At 34.3% G+C, this 27722-nt stretch overlaps 3 protein-coding genes across 3 annotated transcripts; 1 reads left to right on the top strand and 2 right to left on the bottom strand.

Moving 5' to 3' along the window:
- The first annotated feature begins 2099 nt into the window (after positions 1–2099).
- LOC100918197 (olfactory receptor 52A1-like) lies at positions 2100–3056 on the top strand. Its single transcript, XM_012545452.2, has one exon. It carries the CDS (start codon positions 2106–2108, stop codon positions 3054–3056), a length of 951 nt encoding a protein of 316 aa, XP_012400906.1. The 5' UTR covers positions 2100–2105.
- An 11428-nt stretch (positions 3057–14484) lies between these two features.
- On the bottom strand, positions 14485–15435 carry LOC100918458 (olfactory receptor 52A1-like). The gene has a single exon (XM_003764814.1). It carries the CDS (start codon positions 15433–15435, stop codon positions 14485–14487), a length of 951 nt encoding a protein of 316 aa, XP_003764862.1.
- A 9661-nt stretch (positions 15436–25096) lies between these two features.
- On the bottom strand, positions 25097–26068 carry LOC100918718 (olfactory receptor 52K2-like). Its single transcript, XM_012545416.1, is given in 1 exon segment — positions 25097–26068. A coding segment is annotated over 1 exon segment (972 nt).
- Between the last annotated feature and the right edge of the window lie 1654 nt (positions 26069–27722).

The raw sequence follows: 27722 nt of genomic DNA on the forward strand, positions 1-27722 counted from the left end.
GACGTTTCTGTGCTATTCATGATTCTCTTTGAGTGAATTTTGATTAAAGCTTATCTTTCCCTTTGTTGTTAAAGCTACTTCTATTCTACTCATCAGGTTCACTTAGGCCAGATTTAGTGTTGTGTGTTGACTCATATCACTTATAAATATCACTCTTGTAATTGTGAAAATTGGACACCAAAATCCTAACATTAAATTAAGCTACATTTTTAGTCACAATTTTTAGGACAAGGAAGATGATGCACTTACTGAACAAAGACTAAATCAAACTACATTTGGAGTATTGTGTTCAGTTTTAGACAATACATTATCTAAAGAACTTTGACAAATAAGAGACAATCCAGAAAAAGACAACCATAGTGATAAAGGGTTGAAAGAACATTACATAAAGATGGATAGAATATGACCAATGAGCTTCAACTTGGGAAAGATAGAATTTAAGGATTACATGTTAATTGTAGCCAAATATCCGAATGGTAGTTATACAAAATTAGTACCATATTTTCTCTTCATAATCAGCTGAGAAATATCAATGAGATTTTGCAATTAGGTAAATTTTGGTTTGACAAAAGGGGGAAATTCCCAACTATCAATTTTATCTCAAGAGAAAGTGGGTTAAAATTAAAACTAAAATAGGTTTAATCAAAAGGAAAAATAGGGAAAGTATACTATATTTCATCCATATTAATCAATATTGTTTGGGAGTATTTAAAATAATTAGATAGCATAAAGTTAGCTATTGGAAATGAGCAACTATGTAAGATAGTCTTACATAGATGCATATGAATGTATATATTCATATATGAGTATCATAGATTAGTATTAGATATATGAGAGAATGGGCTATTCAGGAGAGAATTAGTATACCTTTATTGAATAAATTCTTCTAAAGTATGAGTGGACATGTCTTGTGTGAGGAGTGGAAGGTATTCTTCATGGTTCATTGATGGATTAAATTAAATGACTTCTGGGATCTCTTCTAACTTGGAGATTCTGTGAATCTATGTCTTTGCAGGAGACATCATCATTTGTATAGCTTTTTCTGAGTTGTATCAGCCTGTTGAATCATCTGCTGGATACTTCCTTCTCTTTCAAAATTCTCCATCCCTGGTTACTGTGATTGGGATTATATTTGTTCTGCTTAACAGTGTGGTAGAGTGGATAGAATACTGAATCTAGGATCAAGAAGATTTGTTTCCAATTCCTTGTTAGATAGCTACGAGATAGATTTGTAGCCCCATGTGAGTGAATACTATCTGAACTCTAATTTTAACATGTATAAAATATGAGTAATAACACTTGTATTACCTTATTCAAAGAATTATGTCAGCTAAAATGAAATTGTGTATATATAGGTCTTTTAAAATTTCATAATGCCATATAAATGCTATATAATTTTGGTCCCAAAGGTCAGGAGCAATGGAAAGAATTTGAACAGAGAAAGAATGAAGATTAATGTAAATAATAACTTCTACAAAAATGGAACTATACAAAGAAGAAAATTTTTTTTCTAAACTCAGCAAAATAATTTTCTGTTGGAATCCTTCAAGTGAGTGATGGATACCTTATTTAAGATTTCATAGGTAAGATTTCTATTTGGGTATGGAAAATACTATATGACATGTAAGGCCTTTTCCATCTTAAAATTTCTATGATTTAAAAACATCACAAAATCCCACTTTAGGTCATCCTCATTATGAAAACAATATGAAACAGAAAACCATTATTCTTAAAATCTGTTGATTTATTTCTATTTTTGTCCCTTTTCTCCTTCTGGTCAAGAACAACCTTGCAAACTTGAATCTTTTCTACATCTTGGCTTCTGAATATGGATAAGAAATGGAGTCTTTGTAGAGTTCTATTCTGTTTTGATGTTCATACACTGCTGCCACTAATGACTTAGACATGAGGGTGGTAGTAGATGGGTCAGAGCAGGTTCCCATCTCTAATACCCAAGACACCCTCTGGGAGTGAGTTGATGATAAAAAATAATCACTTAGTCTACCCTCCATCCCTGATGTCACCAAGAAAGCATTATTGATCCTCTGGAACATTTCTTTTTATAAGTAGACTACATAAATTACACTGAGTACTTGTTGCCAGCCATGAGAATTTACAATAACTCATTTGTGGACCCACCAACAGTGACTCTGGTTGGAATTCCTGGACTTGAACATCTACACTTCTGGATTGGATTCCCTTTTTGCCTCCTTTGCTTAGTAGCCCTCCTGGGAAATGTCCTCCTATTGATTATTATCCCAACAGAGCGCAGTCTTCACCAGCCCATGTACATCTTCCTGGCTGTGTTAGCTGCAACTGACCTCGGTCTGTGTGCTGCCATCGCCCCCAAGATGCTGGCCATCTTCTGGTTTCATGCCTGCACCATGGCCTTTGATGCCTGCCTCACTCAGCTATTCTTTATTCATGCCCTACAAGGGATGGAGTCAGGCATCTTGCTGGCCATGGCCTTTGACCGCTATGTGGCAATTTGTGATCCTCTTAGACATTCAGCCATTCTTACACCAACTATCCTGAGTCGGATGATATTGGTAGTATCAGTGAGAGCTGTTGTATTGGTTGGTTTACTGCCCCTTCTGATCAGACGTTTGCACTTCTTCCATACAACTGTCATAGCCCATTCTTACTGTGAGCACATGGCTGTGGTCAAATTGGCCGCTGAGAACATTCAGGTCAATAAGTCTGTTGGATTGTTTGTAGCATTTACCATTCTGGGTTTTGACATGATCTTTGTCCTTGTTTCCTATACTCTAATTATATGGACAGTTTTCCACCTTCCCCAGAAGAAAGCTCGGTTGAAGGCACTTAATACCTGCACAGCCCATATTTTTGTCTTCCTTGAATTTTATGTCCTTGCTTTCTTTTCTTTTCTTAGCCATCGCTTTGGCCACTTGACACCATATACTCACATTCTTTTGTCCACTATTTACCTCCTTGTACCTCCTGCCCTTAACCCCATTGTTTATGGAGTAAAAACAAAAGAAATCCGAGTCAAGGTGCTAAGAATATTTACTAAAAAAGACATTTCCCTTCAGTAAATTATCAAATTCAACCCAAAATATCAGCATTTATTTTTATTTATTATCTTGTAATGTATTTATTAAGTGCAACTCCCCCTAAAGAATAGGTATGATCTATAATTTAATGAAGTGTTTAGAGATAAGATAAAGTAGATATAATTGTTGTTATTATAATTATTTCAATTGTTTTAATTTTTTTCTGGTTTCAAAAAGAAAATTATGGGAAAGGGACCCATAATAGAAGGGACACTAAAAGAAAAAAAAATATTAATTTTAACATTGTGGTTCTAGATCCACTGTGGCTTAACATAACAATAAGGAAAAGAAGACAATATCATATATAAGAACATTTTAAGTCACAAATGTTATACTAATTTGATGAATTAAAATGAACTAGGAAAAAAGAGGGAATCCTAATGTTTGAAAAATAGATGACTAGAGAATAATTTTAATCTTCAAGTTTTCAAAAGGCTCTTATGTAGAAGGATTAGATTTGTATAGCTTGACTTCTGGATGTGGTACCTTAGAAATTTGAAATAAGAATAATAGATGAAAGTTGTAAAGAGAACATTTTGACTGAATAGATAATTCATTCAATTATCATTAAGGATTTATTAAGCTTTTACCTTCTACTAGACATTATAAATCCACAAAATTGAAAGAATCCCAGTTCACAGTATACTTGCATGAAAATTAGAAGCATATACAAAATACAGAGGAGGCAAATATCAGGTGATTTTATTTTTTGGAGACAAGTACACAATCAGGTGAGAAATTAGCTTAGAAATTATGCAGAATATGGTGCTCTAGCTGAGTTTTAGAAGGGAATGAGAGATTCTTGGTACTGGAAGTGAGGAGAAAGTGAAATCTAATAAGGAAAACCATTCCAAAATTATGGAAATGAGAAATGCTAGGTCATGTGCAAGGAAGAGTGAGAAGTCCAATTTGAATACATAGAAAACTGCTGAACTACTGTTGACTACTCCTCTTCTTCTGGAAACTCTCTTTTTCCTGGGTATTAGGGATTTAATCTCAACAGGTACTCAATCTACTTCTTTCAGAATTCCATTTCCTCCTTTTCTGGATCATGATTTTCAATCAATTCAAGTCAATAAATATTTATAAAATATCTACTATGTGGAAAGCATTATACTAAGCACAGCAAATACAAATAAGAAAAAAAAAAACCGTTCCTTTCCTCAAGGTGCTTACAATCTACTGGGAGGAAAGACAACAAGTATAATGAAGCTGGAAAAAAGGCTAGGAATGATGGATACCTAGGGACAGAGTGTTTCAGAAAGTCAAAATCCAGCAAAACTGCTGATGGAGAATTGAGTATTATTTGAAAAGTTCTGAAAATTTCAAGCCTTCTATAAGGATTACTTTGGGAGGAGTTTATTGCTTCCCCCTCCAGCTCTTCAGTCAGAAAGAAAATGTATCTGAACAACTTGACAAGTTATTCAATATAAAAAATGGAATCAATCAATATGATAGTATTTCATGTGATCAGTTTATCATGGGGGGAAATATAGTATATCATCAAAATGAAATTCTAGAAACCTTTTAAGAATAAATGTAATGGGGAAATTTTATTTCCCCATTGCATTTTAATCTGATTCAAGTAACACTTGGGAATGATTCTGTAAGTAATTTTGATACTTCTGGTTTAGATCACTGAGAGATTAAGTGATTTTTTTATAGTTCAGATCTCATACACCAATGGCATACCCTTTAATCCTCAAGAACAGGCAATAGTAGAGAGGAGGAACAGACACATCAAGATGCTCCTCCAAAAACAAAAGAAAAGGGAAGCTGTGATGACCCCATATTTTAAAATCAGCCTGAGTCAGGAATTCAGGTTAAGGGAAAATCTTCAATCTTTATTCTCAGTAGAGGTGAAGAAGGATTGGAGGTAAAAGGGAATCAGAGGTAAAGGGAGATTAGCAATGTCAGCAGCTGTGTCAAGAAGCCAGCCAGACCAGAAGCCACAAGATCAGAAGCCACCAGAGCAGAACCCCGCCAGCAGTCCCTCTCTGCCTCTCTTCCTGCCCCTCTGCCTCCACCCACCAAAATCATCATTTCCACAACACATCAGGACTTGCACAGAGAGTGGGCAGTGGCCATTCTTTCTCCAAGCATATATATTAATAGAGTATGGTCCAATTACTATTTAGCCTTACGTGCTTGGGAACTCAGTGCATCAACTCAAGCCTAGGCCATTACAGGGAGCCACAGGTAACCCTGGAGAACTTAGCCCTTTATACTATTATTATTTTTTTTTTGATGACGATGCATTGGCTCCAGCAGAAAGGTTTTATAATCCACCAGAAGGGCAGTGTCCAGCACAAGGAGCTCTGGTATCTTTAGATTATTGCCAGGTGATATGGAGAGTTTTAGAGAATAGTGAATGGAAGGGACCAGATAGATTAACTGTAATGTCTGGGCTAGCTCTCCGGTGGGCCTCAGGATCAACCTGAGGCCTTGGGCTTAGTGGAGGAGTGAAGTGAAGGAGGCAAGAGACCAGACATATGGCTGGTCAAAAATGGAGTCTGGACTCTGGAGTCTGGAGCCTGAAGTCTTCTCTGTGGCTGACATCATCATGGCTGAGTGAGGCCTCTGTCTCTGGGACTCCCTTAAATACCCGTGCATGACTCCTTTATGACACCACACTGGGCATGCGCAGCTGTAGAACCACATTACCCTAAGTATACGCCAATTAGATTGACCACATCATTACATTACATCAAGTATGTGCTTAGAACCACCATTTCACACTGAGTAGGTACTTAACTATAAGCATCCTGCTGTCCTGTGTTGTACTTGAAGCAGTTATGTAAGTGTATAGGTAAGTATAGGATATATAAGGCTGAAGACTTTTTGAATAAATGATCGCCTGTTTGACTATCCTTGTAAGTTCTGCCTCTTCACTCCTTACCAATGATCAGGATTTGAACTGCTACTGAAATCCTCCTGTGAGCAGGTTAGACAAATACCAAACATATATGCACCAAATGTATAACAACTAACTTTTTAAAGAAGATGTGAAATTAATTACAGTAGGAAATAGAAAATAAAAACAATAATAGTGAGATATCTTAAGTTATCCTCTTAGAACTGGATAAACCTAGTCTCAAAATAAACAAATAGTTAAATAGGTAAGTAGAATTTCAGAAAATTAGATATAATGGACCTTTGGAAAAAATTGAATGGAAATAGATAAGAATATCTTTTTTTCTCAGCTAAACATGGCACCTTCATAAAAAAATGATGATCATTCATAAAAACTTCACAACTGAAAGCAGAGAAGCAGAAATATTAAATGTGTTTTTTAAATTCCAATACAATAAAAATTGCATTCAATAAAAAGCTTTAGAAGAATAGATTAAAATTAATTGGAAGCTAAGTAATCTGAATCTAAAGAATGAGTAAGAAAAACTATAGAAACAATAATTTCATTAAAGGCAATGACAAAAAATGAAATAACATATCAATATTTATGGGAAACTGACAAATCAGGATTTAGGAGAAGACTTATGTGTCTAAACACTTACAAAAATCAATAAAAAGGAAAAAGAACAGATCATTGACTTGGTTACTACATGGGAGACCTAGAAATCTTTCACTTGGATACTATTTTATTAAATAAGTACAATGATATTGTTCTTTTTAAAAGTATGCAACATATTATTGTCACCCCACCAAGACTGGTTCTGTGGTTTAAAAAAAGCCTTAGTAATAGAAAAGAGCAGAAAACCAGTCAGAAGAGGACAAAATAGAAAAAAGAAGGGTCTTTTTTTCCTTAGCAAGTGACACATATTGGTAACTATTCTTAAAATAGATCAATATGAAGTATTCAAAGCCCCTGTCTTTCACTACTCTTTTGACTTTTTGTTAGGTTTATATGTGTATAACAACTTTGTCACATGATCCAATATATATTTGTAGCAGAGTATGAAACTTTTTTGTGCCATGATACTTTTGAATCATGATATTTCAATTATTCTGTTTTATTTCTTCTCTTCAGAAAATGTTACTGTGCCTGCTTTATATAAATAAGAGGCTTAGGAGATTCTGGTTTGAGTAGCAGGGACGAATCTACTATTTTCAGGGATATATCCAGAAATCAAATAAAGTTTACTTGTAGTCATGTGGTCATATCCATGGTTAATCCCTAATTAAGGAAAAAAAAATATCTGCAAGTGTGAGCACAAATTTTGTAAATTAGCCATCCTAGAGAGAGAATGGCAATGAATAAATCATATTGAATTATGCTTTGATATCAGTAATGCATGGTCATTTCCAGTTATATGTACAACATTCATATATATTAATTTTTAATTAATGGATTGAAACATAGTTACCATTTGTTATATAATTAACAATGTTACAATTAATTGTAACAATTGTAATTAACAATGTAATTAACAATTAACATAGAAGGTACAGCTAGATGGTGCAGTGAATAGAGTACCTGCCCTGAAGTCAGGAGAATCCGAGTTTAAATCTGGCCTCAGACACTTAATACTTCCTAGCTATGCAACCTAGGCAAGTCATTTAACCATAGTTGCCTCAGAAAAAAAAAAGAGACATAGAAAATTCTTTATAGTATCTTAATCATCCGAAAGATCCATCCCTTAAAACCTTTGCAGAAAGATATGAGTTTTCTTCTCATTTAGAAACATAGTTTCACTATTCAGTTCACTATAGTTATCAAAATCTCAAGAATTCTCTTGATATAAAAAATCTTATATCCACTCTTCCAGGAAAAATATTTTCATTTCTTTACTTAATTCTTTTTTCAGCTGTTCTCAAATGATAGAGTCAGACAATGAACCTTTATTGAGCACTTGCTATGTGTTAGACACTATGATAAGTGTTGGAATTACAAATAAAGGGAAAAGATAATCTTTGCCAACCCCCCCCCCAAGAAGTTTACAAATTAAATAGGAAATAGTGGGAAAAAAGGAAAGGCGTTAAAATTAGAGCAATTGTAACAAACATGTAGAAGGTGAGATTTAAACTCATTTTTAATGGAAGGCAGAAAAATCAGTGTTGGAATACATGGGAGGGCTGATGGAATACACAGGAGCCACATGACAGTGGATGCTGGAGGTCCAACCCAGAATGGATCTCCTCTTGTGAAAGAATGATACAAGGAGACTGAGAGGGAGTTGCTGTTCTTTGACCTTTCTCTTGAGAAGCCATTGCATTATCTGACCTCTATTCTCTTCCCTCTGCCTCCAATTTATCTCATTCCTAGTCCACAACACCTGTGTCAGCAAAGACTGCCTTGCTATGATCCACAGCTATGGAGGCTCTCAGACAATTGACCTGTCCCTTAACAAATCAGGAAACAGATGAGATAAGAGAACATTCTATATTTGATGGACATCTAGTTAAAAATACCCCAAGTTTGTAGTCTCGTGGGAAGAATAGCACAAGGACAAGTTTCACTGAATCGCAGATTACGTGATAAGCAAGAGTGTAAGATGTAAGAAAGCTGTAATGGTAGAAGAGAATAAGGACTTTATTACAAAGAGACTTTCATATCAGAGGATTGTGTTTGGACATGGAGGTTATAAGGAGACTGGTGTTGATTACATAGGAACGATGAGTGCTATGATCAGACTTGCACTTTAAGAAAATAAGTTTCATGGCTGAGTGGAGAAAGGACTGGAATGAAAAGAGATTTGTAACAGACAGGCATACCAACAAGCTATTGCAATGCATTGGAAATGAGTTATTGAGGGCATACAACAAAATGATGGCAGGGTCAGAGAAGAGAAGGTAAGGGAGAGGCAACAGCAGTATTTGAGAGATATTGCCGAGACAACATTAACATCCCTTGGCAACAGATTGTATATGACAAAATTATGAGAGAGAATTGAATATTAAAGATGATACTGGAGTTTCATGGCTGTAGTATTACGAGGATGATTATGCTCTCAAAATAACGAGGGAATATGGAATAATAGGAGAATTTGGAAAGAAAGAAAGTTCAGTTTTGGATATGTTTACTCTAAGATATCTATAGGATATCCACTCCAAGATTATTATTAGGGAGTTGGAAATGCTAGCTTTGAGGCTAGAAGAGAGGTTAGGCTTGGTTAAGTAGATCTGAGAATTATCCATATAGAGATTGCACTTGAATCCACAGGAACTGATGAGATCACTAAGTGAAGTAGTAAGAGGGGAAAAAATGTCTCATGACAGAGACCTGTGGGACACTTACAGATAATGAGCATAATCTAGAGGAAAATTCATCAAAGGAGACTGAAAAGGATGAATCATAAAGGTAAGAGGAAAACCAAGAAAAAGTAGCATGCAAAAAACTGAGAGATAAGAGAATGTCAAGAATAGAATAAATGGCAGTGCCAAAGGCAGCAGAAAGATCAAAAAGGATGGAGCTAGAAAAATCCATTAACTTTGCCAATTTAAAAATCAATATTTTAAGTTGCATAATGCTGTTAGAATTCAGATTGTAGAGATTTAAAAAGATACTGTGAGGAAGGGAAGTGGAGGTACATATTAAACACAGCTTTTTAAAAAAATTTAGCCACAAAAGGAAGGAAAAAAACACATTGGTAGCTACCAGGGATGATGAATCAGATGAGCATTTTCTTTATTTTTTCAAGATGTGAGTATGTTAATAGGTGGTTTTAAAAACTATAAACAGAAAGAGATTAAAGATAAGTGGGAGAGTGGGGATGTTATAACGGGGATATCCGCTGAAGAAGGAAGGATGGGATAGAATCCTTTGTGCAGATGGAAAGCTTAACTTGGACAAAGAGAGAGATCATTTCTCTTCATTGGGGTGAGTTAGCCAATAAACATTTCTTTTTTTTTTTTCTTAAAGATTTTTATTTTTCAAAACATATGCATAGATAATTCTGCAACATTAGCCCTTGCAAGAACTTTTGTTCCATTTCCCCCCCCCCCCTTCTTCCACCCTCCTCCTCTAGATGGCAAGTACTCCATTATATGTTAAACATGGTAGAAATATATATTAAATCCAATATATGCATACATATTTACACAATTATATTGCTGTACAAGAAAAATCAAATCAAACCAGAAAAGATTATGAAGAAAATAAAATGCAAAATGAAAATGCTGTTTTGTGAATCACACACAGTTCCTACAGTTTTCTCTCTGGGTGTAGATGGCTCTTTTGATCACAAGACCATTGGAATTGATCTGAATCATCTCATTGTTGAAGAGAGCCATGTACATCAGAATTGATCATCACAAAATATTTCTGTTGCCAATAAACATTTATTAAGAACTTACTATGTTTGAGTCATCCTACTAAATTCTAGAGTATGAAAAATAGTCAAAAAGCTGTCCCTGGTCTCCAGAAAGTCACAATCTACCTGAGTGAAGAAAGCAGTAGTAGCGGAAGGCATCTGGGTGATGTAAGATAAGAAGGGGAGAAAAGGAAACTCAATTAAAGTCCTTTGTTCAGTGATTATTAAGCAAGGTTCTCAGCTGAAAGATTTAAGATGGGATGAAAGATTTGGAGAATCACTGTAGTGAGAAGGACAGTAGTTAATAGCGGGTCATAAAAGGATTTCTAACAGCAGTGAGGACCTAGTTGAGGTACTGTTATATTTATTTGTGGTGGTCCAAATCAGCAGTTTCATTAATTTCTTTAGCATTGATCAGCATGTGCTTATGAATGAAATTAGTAAATCACAGAAGTCTACAAAACTAAGAAGTGGAAAGATAAGAACAAAACTATGACAAAGAAGAGGACAGTATAATAGAAATAAATAATCATGGAGTCATGATGGGAAAGGGAAAAAAGTAGTGCAGATATGATGGCTTAAAAGAGAACAAAAATATCAAGGAATTGGATGTCACAGTGAAAAAGAATCCTAGTAATTTGGGGGTCGGGGAGGTTTGGTATTGGAAGTCACACCAATAGGCAGAAGTTGAAGGACAATAGAATGTGATAAGTGAATTTCATAGTTCATGAATATGGAAATGCTGCATTTGTGGCTAATGCTAATATCAATGACATAAACATTTTTTGAGTAGCTGAAATAGGAAGGAGTAGTATGTCATTGAAAATGCATGGTTGAGGAAATGGAAGATTTAAAGAATTTGGAGAGGCATAGATATGTGCATGTGTGCACACAGGCATGGATGTGCTTATATATGTATTCAAATATACACATATCTGTATTTATGAGTGTATAAGTATACATACATACATACACACACAGTTATGATATATAATCCCCTAGTATATAGGAAAAAGTTGTAGGGAGAGAAAGATTGTGAACCAGTGCTAAAGTTATTTAGAAAAGAGGTAGATTGTTCTGGGGATCTATAGACAACAGTTGTTATAATTACAATTTGATAGAAGATATGAATTGAGCGAACTTCAAAGAAAGTGATATTTATTGAGAGATGATGGTAGGGGAAGGATCTAGAAACAACACTAAGGAACTAGAAGGATTCCAACTTCCCACCTTGACCAGAGAGTTGGGGAAATGAGTAAAAATTCATCTGATGCAAGAAGATATAGACAGAAAGGCTTTATCATGAGGGAATTGCCAATTCTCAATGGGAGTCAGGAAACAGAAGTAGTTGAAAAATATAAGTTTTAAGGTAGAAGAATTTTTGTTGCTTTTGCAACAGGCATTTCAAAAAGTATAGGGGAGGAGAATAAGCAATTTTGATGTGGGACAAGCTGAAGGTATTTTGAGATGAGTGGGAATAAAGAATTTAGCAATGGGGAATTGATAATAGGATTTATATAATAATTTATTTTGGTTCAGAATTACAGTGAGAGGGAGTATATAACCAGTAAAGCTCATTAATCATTAAGATAAATTTTTAGAAACATTGTTAGTGTCAGTAGAGCAATGACCCTCAAATTGGAGTCCCTTTATAATCTTGAACAATTCAGCTAAGAAGTAAGAACTTGCATCATGAAAAATGGTGATATTTTCCTTCACTCACAGATAGAAACTTTTTCAAATGATACCCTCTCATCTCAAATACCATACATTGAAATGGCCTTCACCTTTTAACCCAGAAGAGATTGTAGAACAGATAAAAGCTACAAGTGGCTACTGTGAGTGGGCAATGAGTAGAATAGCATCCTCTCTCTTCATCAAAGAGAGGGAGACTAAAAAGGTTCTTCTCTTCAGAAGCAGACTGAACATCAGGTAGGATGTGTGAGGAACTATTATTGGTATTATCTCTTTTCACCAGTTTTTGAAGATATTTGCAATGAAATGGGCAGAAGATCCATGGAAAGTAGGCAGAAAATAAAGACCTGATAACATGGTGCCCTCCTTTCTTCCTGTCTTAAGAACCTGGAGATCAGGCAGGAAACACAGAGCATGATGTATGATGACACAAAATTACAAAAAAAACCAATATTTACAGCAGACGTTTTATAGTAGAAAAAGGGAAGGAAGTTTATATCCATTAATTTTGGAATTGCTGAATATATTGTTGTATACAAAATTGTACTAGAGTCTATATTTTTTAAAATTATTTTGACTTAAGAAATAAAACAAATATTTCCATAACAGTAGAATAGAGGAAAAAAGATTATTGCACATGAGACTTAAGATTATTATGTACAACTTTTAAATATATAATAAAGTTATTATGCAACTTCCTTTACTTTTTCTTTTTATTATCAGACACAAATGTGTGTGTGTGCAAAAAAGGTGACAGTTCTTTAGCCTTTAACTTTTCAATAGTCATGCCTCTAGCTTCTGTAATAATTTCCAGAGTGAACACAGATGCTAGTATTATATTTCATAGTTCTAATCCATGTTTTCATGAGTTCCTAGAGTATCCCAATTCCCTCACTCAATGTTCATTACTATGTGTATCATATGTTATGGAGTGGCTGTGTCTCCCCAGGGAGAGAGAAAAATTATAGGAAAAGCATGTGAATAGTCAAACAGCCTCATAATCTCAATAATTTGCCTTCTTTCTGGAAGGGAAATTTAATCTTTCTCAGAGGCACAGAAGGAAAAGTTAACTCACTTGATGGAGCAATATTTCAGGACACACTGATTTTATAATTGTCTCGCTTCCTACCATAATTATTCCAATTCACTCATCATTTAAGTCGAAGTTTACCTCACACTCTGATAATATTAGTGAAAACACTTAGACCTTTTTCTCTCCTGAATACATTGAAAGTTTCTAGTTCTCTATATTATTTTCTTTGTAAACTTTCTTTATAAAATGAGATGATAGTTATTACAAGAAATATTTTGCTTCTCACCTTCTTTTAGTATTCTTCATTATGTTATAGAAATTCATATATTGAAGTTAAATTAAAAAATTAATGACTCCATTAAAAGAAACTCATCATAGAATGACTGTCACAACTGTAACTACAAAGTGAAAGCCAAAATTGCCCTTCTACCCTCTATATGGCTTTTAAAGATACTATCATATTATTTTAAGCTCTGTGGAAAAACCTAGTGAAACAGTTTTTATACATCTATGCAAACTTCCCCCCTTCATAAAAAGCTATCTCATTTATCAATAACTCCACTTACACAGTACCCAAAGTTCTTTTCTGTCTTAAGATTTCCTGATTTCCATGTTATAAAAGTATTTTACATGTCTCTGAAACCCTGAGATTAAAAGAATGCTGAAAAAAATACTAACCAAAATATGTCATTGGAAACAGTAAATTTGTCAGTTATAATCCCCTTTTTGTTTAGAATCTGAACAAAATAAAAAAGATATATGTAGCAGCTGTACCAGGTTTGTAAATCTATTACATAAAATCATAAATCTAGAGCTATAAGACTTCAGAGTTTATCTCTTCTAATTTTCCCATTTTATAGATGAAATTGAGATTTTCAAATTTTACATGAGTAAAGTTATATGGTTAGTAAGCAAGAAAATTGAGATTTGATAGGCAAATCAATGAAGCCTAACTCTCAATATGCATGTTTTTGTGTTGTGGAATGTCCTTGTCAATTAGCCATTAATGTTATACAATTCTAAAATAATAGTATTGGAAGCAAACCCAGAAATCATTTAGGACAATCTCTGGCCAGATATCATTCTTACTAAAATATCCATTGCAGCTATTTTGCTAAAGGAGTGTGCCTGGGCCCTTGATATCAGTGAACTGTTCACCTGGACAAAAAAAGTGATAGTGTTTTAGCCTTTAATTTTTCAATGGCATCTGTAATAACTTCCAGAGGGGACACAAATAATAATCTTATATTTCAGAATTCTAATATATGTTTTCATCAGTTTCTGTAACACCCTAATTCCCTCACCCAATGCTCATTGTGTCATGTGTCATTGAGTAGCCATGTGTCCCCAGGGAGACAGAAAAATCATATGAAGAGCATATGGATTGCCAAACAGCCTGGAAATCTTAATAATGTGCCTCTTCCCAGGAGGAAAATTCATCCTTCTCATGGTCACAGAAGGAAATGTTAACTCACTTGATGGAGCAATACTTTGGCACAAATATTCTTACCACCCTTATTCTGATCTCTTTGGTTTTTACACCATAAACAATGGGATTAAGTGCTGGAGGCACAAGGAGGTATATGGTAGACAAAAGGATGTGCACATATGGTGCCACATGGCCAAATCGGTGGCTGAAGAAAGAGAAGAAGGCAAGAATATAGAACTCAAGGAAAACAAAAATGTGGGCTGTACAAGTGTTGAATGCTTTGATCCTTGCCTCTTTCTGAGGAAGACGGAAGATAGCTTGGAGAATCAGGGTGTAAGAGACAAGAACAAAGACCATATCAAAGCCCAAAATAGAAAAAGCCACAAACAGACCAAAGGCCTTATTAATCCGGGTATCTACAGCAGCCAGTTTGACCACAGCCATGTGCTCACAGTATGAATGAGCTACAACTGTGGAATTGAAGAAATGCAAACGTTTGAGCAGGATGGGCACTATGCTCACCAAAATTACAGCCCTGGCTGCCACCACCCCAACCAGGTGAACCAGAACAGATGGTGTGAGGATGGCTGAATGGCGGAGTGGGTTACAGATGGCCACATAGCGATCAAAGGCCATAGCTAAAAGGATACCTGATTCCATACCTTGCAAGGCATGAATAAAGAAAAGCTGTGTAAGACAAGCATCAAAAGTCATGGAGCAAGCACTGAACCAAAATATGGCAAGCATCTTGGGGGATATGGAAACACAGAGACCCAGGTCATTGGCAGCTAGCACAGCCAAAAAGACATACATGGGCTGTTGAAGACTGCGCTCTGAAGGAATAATTATTAACAAGAGAACATTCCCCAGTAGGGCTACCACGCATAAAGCACAAAAGGGGAATCCAATCCAAAACTGCACATGTTCCAAACCAGGGATCCCAATTAGGGTTACCATTGGAGGGTCCAGAGATGAGATGTTGGGCACTACCATGATAACCAATGATTTCTATCCTCACAAAGTCTTCTCAAGTTTGTCCAGAGAGAGGAGACTGCTGGTGAGATGATTGGTTTTGGAATGACTAATCTTACTGCTCTCACCATTCGACAGGAAGTTCAGTGTTGTAGATTGGAACTTGGGCTGCTGTACAGTACACTGATTGTGACCAGCAGGCCAAGGTCAATGGAATTATAAACAACAGGAGTACAATAAGATAGAACTGGCCAGTGACTCTCCCCTGAGTCATTTCCTAAAGAAAAAAAGAGAGGGATTGGTAAGGGAATGCTTACTATGCCATTGTATGCTTGTTGGGGAACTGGGAATTGGAGTTAATGTGTAAAGAGATATTACAGCTCTAAGAAAGCCACTTCTTATGTGTGAACTCTACAGTTTTAATATTGAGACTTCTGGCAACTCTGGAAAGATATCTTTTCCCACTTAGAAACCCTTTGTTGTGATCATTTTGGTACCTTAAAGACTGCATGCTTTTTTCATTCTCACTAGTTGAACAACCATCCCAGCTATAAAGAGTCGATTGTCAATGGGATTTGGGTAGTGTTTTTTATTCTTTGAGGAGCTAGAAAGAAAGGGACTTTTTTTTCCCCTAAATCACACTTCTCATCTTCAAGGGTAATATTTTTCTACTATGATTACAAGTCTCATTCAGCAGCAGCAGCATCCTTAGATATGTATTTAAAGTATTTCTGATGTTATTTTGTAATGAGGAAATCTCAAAGAATATATTAACAAAGTTAATTTCAGAATAATTTTCTAAACTTCCCAAGAACTTCAATCACAAAATATATGCACAATGCATAGAAGAACAATATGTGCATCCCTTTATAAAAAGGGATTTTGTGTAAAAAAAAAAATTAAAACTGAAAACCAGTAACTCAAAAAGTAAAAGACCCAACCTAAATGAAAAAAAAAGGGGGGATAAAAAGCAGTCTGTTCCTGTACATTAAATTGTTCTATACTAAATTGTTACCAAAGTATTTACTATTATTTTTCATATCTTCTGAATTTACATGACTTTGCAAATGTTATCCCAGCTTTTTTCAGGAATCAGGTCAAATCTTACATTCTATAAAATTCCTTTCTGTGACCTATGGTCATAGTAACTACATATGACTGATGACATGAGCTCTTAGAGCTAATCTATAATTATATACATGGAGCTAAGATTCATTCTGGGGGAAAGGGGTATTTAATTTCTGCCTGGTGAATAATATTTGGGGAAAATTACCTAGACAGAAAGGATAAGCCTAGAGGTTACAATGGAATTTGAGTCCTTGGAGCCATAAGAGTCATGTCAGGAATGATGAAGGAATTTTAGTTTTATCAGTGCAGGATGAACTGAAACCTAAAGGAAAAAATATTTTGAGTCACAAAGAGAAGCGTATGGGAAACAAAGTGAATAGAGAGACAAGCTTGGAATCAGGAAGAACTGAGTTAAAATCTGGCCTCAAACCCCTATTAATTTTGCAATTTGGAATATCACTTAACTTCTTTCTGCCTCAGTTTTCTCAAATGTAAAATAAGAATGATGTAGCACTTAATTCACAGAGTGTTAAGAAGAGTCAACTGAAATATTTTGTGTTTCATAACTTAATAGGAAACATAACAGGCATGTAATAAATGATCATTTCCTTTCCTAGAATTCAATTTGCAAGCTCACAGGGAAGAATAGAAATCAAGAACAAGTAACTTATAAATTATGGATGTAAAGCCCATCTATGACACATTGTAATTACTACAAGATGAGAAATCTGTGTTCTTAAAACACACACACATATACAAACATGTGGGGTTGTAGGTATGGATAGGTATATGTGAAAATATGTGTAGTATATAATTTATATGTGTTTACACACAAACACATATACACACATATAATCATTCCTTGAAAATTCCAACGGTGTCCAATCTGAACTAATGGCACAAGAAGTGTGTTTTTTCTTAGGTCAAGAAATCTGTCATAATGATTGAATATGTCTTTTATGTTGGAAGTAATATTCAGTTAATTTCCAGGACAAATGGATATAAATTTTCAGAAGTGCAAGGTGACATCTTAAGGAAGGGAGAGCTCAAAGAATTTATGAGTGCTTATCACTTCCCATCTAGAGACTTCCCTTACAAAAAAATCTAAAAAAAATAATAAATCAAGTTAGAGCAAAGGAAATCTAAAGAAGAATTTATTAGTGGGAAAGTTCTGTAAAATAAACAAAATAATTAGAGGTATAATATATTCAATCATCAAAATGATTGTGCTGATTAAAAGGACTCACTTATAGAGTTTGGAGGTAAAGGTCAAAGTAAATATCCATTTGACTTTTTATTTTCATTTAGGACACATTTCTAATATATTTTATGAGGCAATACCTTTATTGTCCCTAACTACCTTGCTGGGGGAAGAAAAAGGTATGATTCTGGCTTAGCAATTGGAATGGTTTAACAAAACTTTGGATTTGTAATTTCATTGATAAGTGCAATAAAAATTATAGCTGATTTTTCAAACACTTTTATGTTCTGGGGTGAGGGTGAGACATTTAAAATAGTTGAAGAAATCACAAGGGAACCAAATGATATCAAGTTCTGAGCACCAGATCAAGAAGGAAACTATGTTAGCCACGTCTAGGGAAAGATTTTTATGGAGACAATAATAGAATGGAAAACTGAGAATCATCATTTTTTGTGTTATAAAATACAATATTATGATAAATGTTTTATAATCATATTAACTTACCTGAAAACATATTCTTCATGTTTCACAAAAATTTATCTAAGAGACTTTACAAACTACCTTGTAAAATAAATACATGAAAAAAGTTCCCCAGCATTTCTGTTAATTTTGCTCTTTATCTAAAGATTTCTAGTGGAATCAAGCTCTGGTTTCCTTCATTTCTTATGATTTAAAAATCTTATGTAATGGATTAGATTCCTGTATCTACATTATTCTCTTTATGCAATTCCCATTATTCATCCTTAATGGATGTATAATACTTTTCTCTTCAAAATTTCATTCTTGGGAACTTCTGACTCTAGACTGTAGGTCTACAGTAATAATTTTATCAATGAAAAAGAATCAAGGTGATGTTTTGGGAGCCAAAAATGAAAAAGAAGAATTTTTGTCACTAGGAACTTCGCTTTTCTCTTTCTGAGACTCTGATTTAAGAATAAGGGGAAGATAACACTTCTTTCCCTTTCTCTGTAGCCAAATATTTGAATGGCTCAAAAGAAGGGCTGATAAAGCCACAGTTCACAATCCAAACCTTACTGATCGCCTGTTTTCTTATGATCTACAAACTGAGGATTGTTTTTACATTTTATAATAAAATTTCATTGCACATATCCACCTTCATTTGTTTAACGTATGTGTGCTTTAACACTCTAACAACAGTGTGTAATAATTGCAACAGAGATGGCTTATGATTTCCATCACTTTATACTGCTGCTTGAAACACAGCAAATTTATTGATGGAGGTAAAATCATCAATGCTTTAAGTGTCCTGTATTTGACAATATTGTATTTTTTTATTTTGAGCTCATATCTATCATTCCAAAATAAAGAGGTAAAAATGTATTGTGCTTTTAAACTCGGGGCCAAGAATTAAAATCTCTTTTTGAGAATAAACACATTTAAACCATTAGGGAAGACTGAATATCTTTGGATATTAGTTTTTGATGAAGATTTGATAATGTTTCTTAATGAATTCAACATAAAATGTTTACATAAAAGTATATTATAATAAAAAACAACTTAATGAAAATTAACATGTTTCAACCACAAAGCAATGTGAAACTGATTTTCACACTTCCATGTTACCAAAAGTTAAGTTAAGATATAAACATTTATCATACCTTGATTTAGGCAAAAGACTTTTGATATTTCAAAATCCATGTAATTATGCAATTGAGGAGCTTCCAAATAACCTGCAAGTAGAACTAATTGATCTGGAATGTATCACATGCTAAAAGAAAAATATCAAAAGAAGACTAATGCAATTTTGTAAATGCCTTTCAAGTGATGAATATGTTCATTTAAAATTATATGATCATGGAGTGATATCAGTATTTGATAATACACATCTGCATGAAATGATATCTGCAAAGGTATACCCTCTTATGTTGTTATATTTCCATTTTTTTTCCATTCTTCATTATCCCCTTTGGGGTTTTCTTGGCAAAAATACTGGGTACCATTTCCTTCTCTAATTCATTTCATAGATGAGACATCAGAAGTAAAAGAAGGTTAAGTGACTTACCCAGGGTCACATAGCTAATAAGTATCTAAAGCTAAGTTGAACTCAGATATTTCTTACTCCAAGTCCATCCATTGAAATATTTGATTATCTGAATTTTTTTTATAGATCAGCATTAACAGGTGTACATTGGTAATAGATTTTGATCATAGGGAATGTTAACTTAGAAACTTAATTAAGCAAAATGTTATTACCCCCCCAAAAATCTATTTTTCTCCTTAGTAGAGTGTATTAACAAAATTTCACTTTATTATTATTATTATACTTTCAATTTCATCAATAAAAGTGTATGGTTTATTTTTCTCTTATTATATAAGCTCTTGTATGTTTTCTAGATTTTACTATTGGCCCAGAAAGCCTTAAATATTTGGCATTTTGGTCTTTATAATAAAGATTTGCTCATCTCTGGACCAGAAGTAGAATTCTATGATTATTTAATGATAAAATTCCAGAACATCTTTGAGAGTAATAGTGAACCTTGAGTTCTCAGATTAGAGTACTTCCTCTTAGAAGAAGGGGAATGGATGTTAGTCAGTCAACAATCAATAATAAAATGATTAGTATCTATCTAATATGTGAAGCGATATTGAGTTAGGTTCTGATTAATTCTGGATTCTAGTGAAAATCGTTGTCTTATTCAAGAATGGTCTCTCAATGCTTTTGAGAAATGAATGATGAGAGATGATTAGTACCTAGTAGTAATACCTAGTAGTCAGAGAGAAAATGAATCAAAACATCAGAAATTGCTCACTCACACTGGTAAATTGTTGAGTGTTTGTGTATTTGTGGAGGGAATTTTGTGAACCCAAGGCAACTAACTATGCTGGTTTTTTCTCCCTGAAAATCACCCAGATCCCATTTCCCAAGTTGTTCCTGAAAATTGTTTTTTCTTTTCCCAAAAGAATCATAGCCCATCAAAGGTGACAGAACACTTAGATAGCATTGAATTCAGCTTCTCTTTGTATAGATTAGGAAACTGAAAGCTATGCCTAATGGTATAGTGAAGATGAGATGGAAAAATCTGTTTACTAGGATAAAAATATTAGGTGACAAGGACAGCTCTTGAAAGTCAGGTTTGCCAAATATTTTTCTTTCCACTAGACCACTGATTTACAATCTGAATCCTCCTCATTGCAGTTCCTCTATAAATATAAACACTTACCAGAATGACACAAATCCCAACTGAAAATAGATTGTTACTGTCATGGGAAGTTCAAAGTCTTGGGTCAGCTTTGCTAAGAACATCACACTTAGACATTTTATAATGGTTCAGTCTCCCTGCTTTTACCTTGGGAGTGCTGGAGTTTGCTAAAGATTGATCTACTCCCAAGATAACTGCTAGAGACTGGACCATGGGATATCTCATTAAAATTTTAACATTATACCCTCTAGGATTATTTGAACAACTGTCTTGAGGCCCAGATCAAGAGAATAGCATTGCTTCTCATGAGTAAATACTATTCCTAGCATTAAAATCTAGAAAATTTCAAAACATTACTGATACTTGTAACATTTTAAAGGAGTCAGCAAGTTTAATCTCATTAATGATTATGGAACAAAATGATCTGAGAAATAGAGTCTCTTTTGCCTGGGTTGTGCTAGAGCAGTCATCCTGCCCATGTCCATGCTTCTTACAAAAATTATAAATGTATCACTTACACATATACATTAGAATGAGGTGGGGATACATCAAGATAAGGTCAAAATGGGTTCATGACCTAGGCATAAAGAATGAAATTATTAATAAATTAGAGGAACACAGGATAGTTTACCTCTCAGACCTGTGGAAGAGGAAGGAATTTATGACCAAAGAAGAACTAGAGATCATTACTGATCACAAAATAGAAAATTTCGACTATACCAAACTGAAAAGTTTTTGTACAAACAAAACTAATGCAGACAAGATTAGAAGGGAAGCAATAAATTGGGAAAATATTTTTACAGTCAAAGGTTCTGATAAAGGCCTCATTTCCAAAATATATAGAGAATTAACTCTAATTTATAAAAAATCAAGCCATTCTCCAAATGAAAATGGTCAAAGGATATGAACAGACAATTCTCAGATGAAGAAATTGAAACTATTTCTAGTCATATGAAAAGATGCCCCAAGTCATTATTAATCAGAGAAATGCAAATTAAAACAACTCTAAGATACTACTACACACCTGTCAGATTGGCTAAGATGACAGGAAAAAATAATGATGATTGTTGGAGGGGCCGCGGGAAAACTGGGACACTGATGCTTTGTTGGTGGGGTTGTGAATGAATCCAACCATTCTGGAGAGCAATCTGGAATTATGCCCAAAAAGTTATCAAACTGTGCATACCCTTTGACCCAGACGTGCTACTACTGGTCTTATACCCCAAAGAGATACTAAAGAAGGGAAAGGACCTGTATGTGCCAAAATGTTTGTGGCAGCCCTGTTTGTAGTGGCTAGAAACTGGAAACTGAGTGGATGCCCATCAATTGGAGAATGGTTAGGAGGTAAATTGTGGTATATGAATGTTATGGAATATTATTGTTCTATAAGAAATGACCAGCAGGATGAATACAGAGAGCCTTGGAGAGACTTACATGAACTGATGCTAAGTGAAATGAGAAGAACCAGGAGATCATTATATACTCCAAAAATGATACTGTATGAAGATGTATTCTGATGGAAGTGGATTTCTTTGACAAAGGACCTAATTCAGCTTCAATTGATCAATGATGGACAGAAGCAGTTACACCCAAAGAAAAAACACTGGGAAATGAAATAAAATGTTTGCATTTTTGTTTTTCTTCCCGGGTTATTTATATCTTATGAATCCAATTCTCCCTGTGCAACAAGAGAACTGTTTAGTTCTGCACACATATATTGTGTCTAGGATATACTGTGACATATTTAACATATATAGGACTGCTTGCCATCTAGGGGAGGGGGTGGATGGAAAGAGGGGAAAAATCGGAACAGAAGTGAGTGCAAGGGATAATGTTATAAAAAATTACCCTGGCATGGGTTCTGTCAATAAAAAGTTATTATAATAAAAAAAAAATGAGATAATTCTGACCAGTTCCAATGATCCTGTGATGAAGAGAGCCATCTACAACTAAAGAGAGGACTGTGGGAACTGAATTTGAATCACAAGATAGAATTTTCACTCTTTTTGTTATTGTTTGCTTGCATTTTATTTTTCTCTTTTTTTTTTAATTTGATTTTTCTTGTGCAGCAAGATGATTGCATAAATATGGATGCATATATTGGATTTAACATATATTTTTGCCATGGATAATATATATTGGATTACTTGCCATGTAGGGGAAAGGGTATAGAAAGGGGAGGGAAATTGGAATACAAGGTTTTGCAAGACTTAATGTTGAAAAACTGGCCACATGTATGTTTTGAAAATTAAAAGCTTTAATTTAAAAAAATAGAAAGAAAGAAATAGAGTGGTGGATCAGTCAGATACATTAGGTACACAATACCCAGTGGTAAATGATCATAGTAATCTAGGGTCTGATAAATCCAAAGACTCCAGAATCTGGAACAAAACCTTACTATTTTTTGATGGCTATGTTTTATCCATCCTTTTCTTATTCTGGTTAACCAAAGATAAATAAAAATTAAAATTAAATAAAAATAAAGAAATAAAGAAAGTAAAAATTTAAAAAAAAATGGGGAAACTCCCTAGAAACTGAAATTCCATAGGCTATATTTTACCTAATTTTATTTAGGTTTGTTTTGGGATGGGAAATAGATCATTCAGCATAAAAATATACAGTCTAAACAAAATACATCTTACTACATCCAACATTTAACCTACAATAATGATGTGCTTTAATTACATTCATGCACACAAGTCCAACTTTACACTTAAAAATAAATGAATAAGTATAGTTGTAATAGTATTTTATAATAATCATTTCAAATTTTTCCTTTATCTGTAAATCAGGCATCAACAAAATACAAATTCTTACACACATTGAGTTTTTTTTTTTATTTTAAATGAACGCTTATGTAAATTGAATATACAGATAACCTCAGAATAAACTATATTATAATATTCAGGTAGATACACAAGAAATCATAATGCCAAAAGGAAAAAAAAATACAAATAAATTTCAAATAACGACTTACTTTACAGAAAATATATTCATTTGGTGAAATAAATAAGATGCAAAGGGGAATGAATTTTGGAACACAATGTTTTGCAAGGGTGAATGTTGAAAATTTTCTATGCTTATGTTTTGAAAATAAAAAGCTTTGATAATAAAAGAAGTGTTCATAATAAAAGAAAGGATTAAAATATATAATCCTGTGAACAGCATGCACAGCATAGGTAGCAATAGAACATAAAATATAACTGAACAATACTTTCATTTTTTTTCTGTCATGTATATGTGAATTAATTTACCTGCTTTGTTTATTTTATACCATATTGCTATTTATTTTACTCTAGGTGGCATTTAACTAAAGTTGATACATAATGTCCAAGAGGAAGCAAGCTAGACCCTTAAAAATTCTCCATGAAGTTTCAAAGCTGTTTAATGACTTAAAAATTTTTTTTCAAACATTCTAATCAATTGTATCAAAACCTGACAGATCTAGAAAACATTCCTTAAGTTCATAAATATAACAGTATCCCTATGATCTAGAGAGAGGGACAAGTGCTTTGGCAATTTCTAGACCATAGCACAGACCTTCTAAATGAAACAGTAGTATTAGACATGGTCATAGCTATCGTGGCAGCAATAGCAATAATAGGAATGGCATTACCATTAATAGGAGTAGTAGTAATAGTAATAGTAGTAGTAGTAGTAGTAGTAGTAGTAGTAGTAGAAGTAGTAGTAGTAATAGAAGTAGTTATAATTGTTTTTGTTTTTGCCGTTTTCGTGTAGTAATAGTGGTATCAGCAGCAATGCTTTTCTTTAGATGACTATATAGTATATTCATTTGACACAGAGAGTGAAATATCTTCTATCTGTAAATACAGCTATTGTATCTCCATCACCTATCTCTAAATGAATTGTAAATTATCCAGGAAATAATCATCCATCTTCTGGTATGATAATAAGCTAACCAATGTGGGAATATTTGTACTATTAATGTGAATATAATGGTAGTGGTATAAAGAAGATGATAGAGATAATTTTAATGTTCATGATTATTACAATAATGTTGACAGCAAAACTAAACTTAGCTAATCAATAAGTAATAACAAAACTAAACTAAAACATCTGACTTGTATTTTTTCCATATCCATTGCCCACAGATTTCCCTCCAAAGAAAAAAGAGACTTGGATAATTGTCTTGTTAAGAGTTCTACCATACTCTCTAACAATTCCATATACTGGGTGACTCTAGAATGAACAATTTCCTTTTTGAACATCACTGCCTTAGAGAGATTCTCTGTTAGGGGCTTAGTGTCCTGAAAACACTTTCCAACTTTGAAACAATGAGAATTTGGAGGAATCTTTTCCGTATCCTCTTTGTCATTACCCCATAGATCATTGGATTCAACATAGGTGGAACCAAAAGGTATATATTAGCTACAAAAATGTGGACATGGGGAGGAACATGATGACCAAATCTATGAGTGAGGAAGGAGAAAAAAGCTGGAGTATATCCAACTAAGATGGCACAGACATGAGATCCACAGGTACCCAGTGCCTTAAGCCGGGCAGCCTTTGAAGGGAGGCAAAAGACAGCATATAGAATAAGCACATAGGAACAGATTATCAAAATAAAGTCCAGACCCCCAGTAAGAAAAGCAACCATTAAACTATAAGCTCTACGTATTTTAGTTGTGGCACAGGCCAATTTAATTAGGGCCATGTATTCACAATAGGTGTGAGAAATTATGTTGGTCCTGCAATATGGAAGCCATTTCAGGAGAAAGGGATGAGGGCCAAAAAGCACAGCTCCTCGGAGGACAATAGCCAATCTAATTTCCCTAATGACCTTATAAGTCAAAATAGTTGAGTGTCTCAAGGGTTTACAGATGGCCACATAGCAGTCAAAGGCCATTGCTAAAATGAAACCTGATGCCATGCTGGATATAGAATGTATCAGGTACATTTGTGTGAGACAGGCTTCAAAGTTGATTTCCCTATCTTTAAATCAGAAAAGACTGAGGAGCTTGGGCATGGCAGTGGTACAAATAATTAGGTCAGCAGCAGACAGCATGCAAAAGAAAAGGTACATTGGTTCATGAAGCCTGGGATCAGTCTTGATGATGAACAGAAGAGACAAATTTCCCAAAAGAGCCAATATGTATACAAAGCAGAAAGGAATGGAGATCCAGATGTGGAGAGTTTCCAGTCCTGGGATTCCAATCAGAATAAAGGTGGTAGGATGTAAATTGGTCCAATTCAAACTTGACATGGTGACTATCAGTTGAATTTGCTCGGAGGTAGAGTATTTCTATATCATTAAAATAATAATAATAATTTTAAAAAGATCAGGAAAAGGTTGTGAAGACCGCGTATTTTAAAGTCAGCCAGAGTCAGGAATTCAGGTTAGGGGAAAATCGTCACTCTTTATTCTCAGTGAAGAAAGATCGGAGGTGGAAGAGAATGGGCAATAGTAATGTGTGCAGCTGAGTCAAGAATCTAGCTAGACCAGCAGCCACACGACCAGCAGCTATGAGCATAGAACCCAGGCCCAATCTCTCCCAGCCTCTCTTCCTGTCTCTCTGCCTCCACACACTAAAATCGTCATTTCCTATACAACACATCAGGACATGCACAGAGAGTGGGCGGGAGCCATTCTTTATCCAAGGATGTATATTAATATAGTCCAATTACTATTTAGCCTCACGTGCTTGGGACCTCAGTGCATCAACTCAAGCCTCAGCCTATTACAAAAGGTCAGATTATTCTTTAGAGGAATTGAGAGTTTAGCAAATGAATAGCTACGTATCAAGCCATATATCATCTTCCTCCATCTATGTATCTATTTGGAATGTAGCTATCATGTTTCTCTCTATGAAAAATCTAGGATCTATTCTCTATTCAAGTACTCTCAGTCATCTCTCACTTATATATCTTCATATCTTTCTGATTCATTTAGCTTAATGGACTGAGGTTCAGAAATGTGTAGGGAATTGGAAATCTGGAAAGTGATACAAAAGAACTTTATTATACATTCCAGCAAACAGGCAAATAAATGGACACACACACACACACACACACACACACACATAGAGTATGAGAAGACAGGCTTATCACCATGGACACAAGAAACTTATCTAGCATGATGCTGAGGATGATGTGTCCAAGAGGAAAGATGATTAAAGCTAGGATTTAAACATGAAATTACACATGCTAAGAATAGGTTTGGTTGAGAACAAGAAATTAGTACCAGATAAGAGAAGAAGTACTCTTAACAAGATCCAATTGTGATGCAAAAATTCTTGAAGTAAATTATTGAAAGTAGTCTTGAGTGAAGCTCAAATGGATGAAGTTTCTTTACTGGGACCACAAACAAGGAAAGGAATCTCATGTTAGTTCTCGAAGGCATTAGAAAGAAGGACTGGTTTATTCCCCTGTAACAGGTCAAGAGTTTTATCCAATCAAAAGCTGCAAACATTATCTGATTAAAATATCAGATAAAGTCACAACCTATCTTCTTTTGTGTGCTTTATGGACAATAGGATTAAATAGCTTAGCTAACTCCATATTCAAATCTATCATTGCAACTGAAACAAAAAACAATATAAACTTTACAATTATCACATTGTTTAGTGATTTTTTTTCCTATTTCATGTAATGTTCTAAGTACTTATATTATCATGAGTCAACTTATTAGTATTCCTTCAGGGACATAACTCTATCTGAACTCTATGTCTGCCAAATTAACTAAAAAAAGAGAGGCAAACAATAAATATATGATCAGGGTTAGTGAGGTGAATTTACTGCAGACTACTTAGAATAATTTAAATGATTAAAAAGATTCAAGATTGGCTATATTGGTATTTGTCCAAAACAAATGAAGAGTACAAGGATAATATGTGGTTTCCTTTAATGAATTCAAAACA

The sequence above is a fragment of the Sarcophilus harrisii genome, chromosome 3 (assembly GCF_902635505.1).
Source record: "Sarcophilus harrisii chromosome 3, mSarHar1.11, whole genome shotgun sequence".
Taxonomy (NCBI): Eukaryota; Metazoa; Chordata; class Mammalia; order Dasyuromorphia; family Dasyuridae; genus Sarcophilus; species Sarcophilus harrisii.

What these genes read in the sequence shown, in the direction of transcription:
- LOC100918197 (XM_012545452.2), top strand. Translation starts at nt 2,106, where the DNA reads ATGAGAATTTACAATAACTCATTTGTGGACCCACCAACAGTGACTCTG.
- LOC100918458 (XM_003764814.1), bottom strand. Translation starts at nt 15,435, where the DNA reads ATGGTAGTGCCCAACATCTCATCTCTGGACCCTCCAATGGTAACCCTA.